Source organism: Saccostrea cucullata, unplaced genomic scaffold, assembly GCF_032062105.1.
Source record: "Saccostrea cucullata isolate Sc308-1 unplaced genomic scaffold, CSIRO_AGI_Scuc_v1 ctg15919, whole genome shotgun sequence".
Taxonomy (NCBI): domain Eukaryota; kingdom Metazoa; phylum Mollusca; class Bivalvia; order Ostreida; family Ostreidae; genus Saccostrea; species Saccostrea cuccullata.
The window spans coordinates 1-4,257 of NW_026940854.1; the positions used below are offsets into that span (position 1 = coordinate 1).

The following is a 4,257-nucleotide window of genomic DNA, read 5'->3' on the forward strand; positions in this document are numbered from 1 at the left end:
ATGATACAAACACCAATGTAAGCTATCAAAAAAGTTTAATTTTGTAAATTTTACTTCAAGTTTATATTGAAGGATCAATTGATTTTACTTTCAATAAATAGTACAAATAACCACATATTTTAATTTTAAAAGTAAGATATTATATAAATATTGTACTTAACTTGCACAGTTTTTTTTTGTGAAGCGGTTTTTTTTTCGTTTCACATAAAGATAAACAAACAATTATTCAGACATACGTTATTTATTCTCGATATTTTTTCCCAAATGGATCAAGGATAGGTTGTTTTGACCATGTCCTGGTTTGATAAACAGGTCCTTGATAAAGCACCTAGAATGATATCCACTCGGTTATTTTTACAAATACAGTAAGTCAGTAATCCTCACCATCTCCGAAGCCCAACCCCTTGACACTGTGAAGATGATAAGAGTATGGAACGCCGTCACTGCCTTATAGCAGAACACTGCTATTGCATTTTAACCCTTTCCATTACATTATGTCAACTCTTTATGAATTCCCACACTACTATTATTATTGAACCTTCCATTATATTATGTCAATCTTTATGACATTAACCCACAATACTACTGCATTATGTCAACCTTCCATTATATTATGTAACTCTTTATGACTTAACCCCACCTCTATTGCATTATGTAACCTTCCATTATTTATGTCAACTTTTTATGACATTAACCCACACTACTATTGGATTGTGTCAACCTTCCATTACATTATGCCAACTCTTTATGACATTAACCCCATTACTTTTCATTGTGTAAACCCTTCCTTTACATTATCCCAAAACCTTTATGACATTAACCCACACTACTATTGCATTGTGTTAACTTTACTTTACATTATGTAACTCTGTTTGACATTTACACATACTACAATTATATTTCGTCAACTTGCATTTGTTATTTTTTTTTCATGAGATCTTAGTTTTTATTAACTGATGTGAAAACTCATGCCATACTGTCCACTCTTCCTTTAGTGACACAAAGTTATGCAACAGGGTATCCTCGGCTTTTTGGAAAACGTTTTTTCCGCGTTCCGCAAGCACTAAAAATGGCAAGAAATGTCGTAAAGAATTTCACATTTGGGGAATGACTTTTTAAATGAAAACTTTACAGGGGCGTAGCAACCGGGGGGGGGGGGGGTGGGGGGGGGGGGGCCTCCCCCCATTTTTTTTCCCAACCATACTTATACTATAGGAAATGTTAATTGAAAGCCGGGTTTCCCCCCCCCCCCTTGTGATGCCCAAAATGTAGTTTAAAATTGGTACTAAATGTAGTTGACACTAGAAAAAGTTTCCCCCCCCCCCCCCGCTACGAAATAGGATTATCGACTTTGGGAAACTTTTCCCTTTTTTCCCTTTTTTTTTTTTTTTTTTTTGCTTGTCAACTTTTTTAGGTAAGTAAAAAATTTTTTTCTCTGGCTGGCCCCCCCACTTTCAAAAACGATGCTGACTTTTTAAGCGACAAATGATTGACAATTTGAAACGTGCAAAGCCTTCCTGCGACTGTGAATTAAAGTCACGTCGAAATTCAATGGTGTTTACTTTAATCTCAAAATTTAAAATAAATCAAATATTATGAATCGTGCAGCAATATTTTTTTTTTTTTATTTTGTTTTTTTTTTAAATAAAAGTCTTAAACTTTGAAGGACATTGCATTAGTTTCACAATAAGCTTAGCTGAATTAAGTTGAAAACTTTTTTTAAAACTATAAAGCCTGAGAGCTTCTCCGCTTTCCGCCCTTGGTCTCCAATCATATACCGCCCCCCTTCCTTGTTAAAATTCCCATATCTGCCACTGATATGTGCACATGCTTCTTTCTAAGGCATATTCAATTGATTTAGATGAGGGACTGGGAGATTTTTTTAATAGAATTCTGGCCCTGGAATGATTAAAAAAAATTAACTCCAGTGACGTAGCATCTTTTTTTTAAAAAGGAGGTCGCCAGAAAAAAAAATTTACCCGTAAAAAACTTGACAAGCCAAGAAAAAAAAGTCCAAGCCCGAAAATCCTATTTCGGGGGGGGGGTCCAACTTCGATCAGTCCTACTTTTTCCCCAGATATATTACATTACCCTTAGTGGATTATACTTCAACAAAGAGTGGGGTGGGGGGCTGTACAGTTTCAATGAACATTACATTTTCTATAGTAAAGGTATGTCTGGGAAAAGAGGGGGGTTGATATTATGTGCCTGTAATTTGTCCTAATCAATCAGGACCCCCCCCCCTTTCCAGTCATTAAGCACGGGGTCAACATTCATTATATACTAGACATACAGCTTTGAGATAATGTAAATGTTTTTTAACATCAAGTAATAACTTTTTGGGAAACAACATGATAAAGAGTTAACACAATATAAAGATATTTTTAAATCACATAAGAAAGAGTTGACATAATGTAATTATATATCCACATCACGGAATGGCGTTAAAAATTAATAAAGTATTGATGTAATATAAAGATATGTTCACATTATGTTATACACTTTTTACACCCCTAATAAAGCACTGACATAAAGGTAGATGTGTTCACCTCACATCATGATGCCCTGCCAAAATAAAGATAACTCCATATCACGTAATAATGCTTTGATATAATAGACATATACACTCTCAAAAAGGAATGGGCTTTTGACTTCATGTAATGATAAGTTTAATTATAAAACACAATTTACTTGACGTAATGCAATTTTTACCTCACATATTAAAAAAATGAAATGATGTAAAAAAAAATTCATATCATGCAATAAAGTTTTAACACAATGTAAACACATTATCACTTCACATAATGAAATTTTTACTTCAAGTTATGAAGTGCTGACATAATGAAAGGATGTATTTACTTCATGTAATGCAGCATTGACATGATATTAAATATATTTACATCATCTCATAAAAAATGGATATAACGTAAAGATATGTTCACATCACGTAATGATAAATTGACATAAAAAATGCATAGTTGTATGCTATAAGGCAGTGATGGCGTTCCATATAAGAGCAAGAGACTTATTTTACAAGATGACAACTGAGTCCGACACCAGAGATGGGTATTTACAGTATTTAGTTTCTTGTGTGCTGCTGACTTTTGTCTGTTTTTCTCCTATGTATTGGGCCTAGACACGGCTAACGAGTACGGACGCGACCGATTCTGGGAATAAAATTCCCTAATAGAAGCCTTTTCAATATCAGTGATGATTCAATCTGTGAAACTAATACCTCGTCACAAAGGTACCAGGAAAGGAAAACTGTTCAGAAGTTAGTGTTAGAATGGGATGTGTACATATCAATAGCCCAGGGAGTCCCGCTTATTCTGTCCAATATGTTGTTTTCACCACTGAGCGATTCCATTGGAAGAAGGCCATTTCTTTTCGCTGGATCGCTTGGTATTTGTGTTAAGCAACTTCGAATGACCCTTGCTATCTTTTTTCACTGGGATATTTATCTTTTTATTCCATTTGCATTGGTAGAAGGTTTCAGTGGAAGCTGGTTTGCTCAGCTTGCCATTGCTATGACGGTTGTTTCTGACCTAACCAAAGCAGGAAAGTCCAGATCCTATTTAATCACTGTGTTCAGTTTTACATTGTATGTACAGTGTTGGATTTTCTTTGGGAACATTTAGTTCTGCCTATGTGGTTGCGAATTGGGGATACGAACACTCTATGGCAATCTCCTGTGGATTGTCGGCCTTTGCATTCATCATCACGTGCTTTATTCCTGAAACATTGCTCAAATCGCAAAGAAAGAAAAAAACTTCGGTTGCCTTGGAAACTTTAAAGAGATTTTGAAACTATATTTCAAAGAGGACCAGAATTATCCAGAGTTGACAAGGCGGAAATATCTTACTGCTATCTCTTCTTTTATATTCATAATGTTGGAAAAACACGGTGCATTTGCTGTAGAATCATTATATGTAGGGATTCTCCATTTTTCTTCAACCCCAAAACAGTCAGTTTATTTTAAACATCGAAAACCATCTTTTCCGAGGCTGGGATTTTAATTGTTATAAAACTGTTGCATAGATGTATCTCAGATGAGAGTATTGCATTCATTGGGGCTATTTCAGACACGTGCTGTTTTGTTTTATATGGAATAGCTTCTTCAAAAAAGGACCTGTATACACGTTAGTAATACGAGAGCAAAAACTTATTCATGTATATTACAAAAATAAAGGATCTTCCATGATTTGTAGTTGAATATAATGAACAAGTTGTGTGTCTTTATCCCCGAGCCTTGGCGAG

General features: G+C 34.8%; 1 protein-coding gene across 1 annotated transcript; it reads left to right on the forward strand.

The window, feature by feature from the left end:
* Positions 1–2,998: 2,998 nt before the first annotated feature.
* On the forward strand, positions 2,999–3,638 carry LOC134256452 (proton-coupled folate transporter-like). The gene is made up of 2 exons (XM_062739094.1): positions 2,999–3,066; positions 3,248–3,638. Exons 1-2 carry the CDS (start codon positions 2,999–3,001, stop codon positions 3,636–3,638), a joined length of 459 nt encoding a protein of 152 aa, XP_062595078.1.
* Positions 3,639–4,257: the final 619 nt, after the last annotated feature.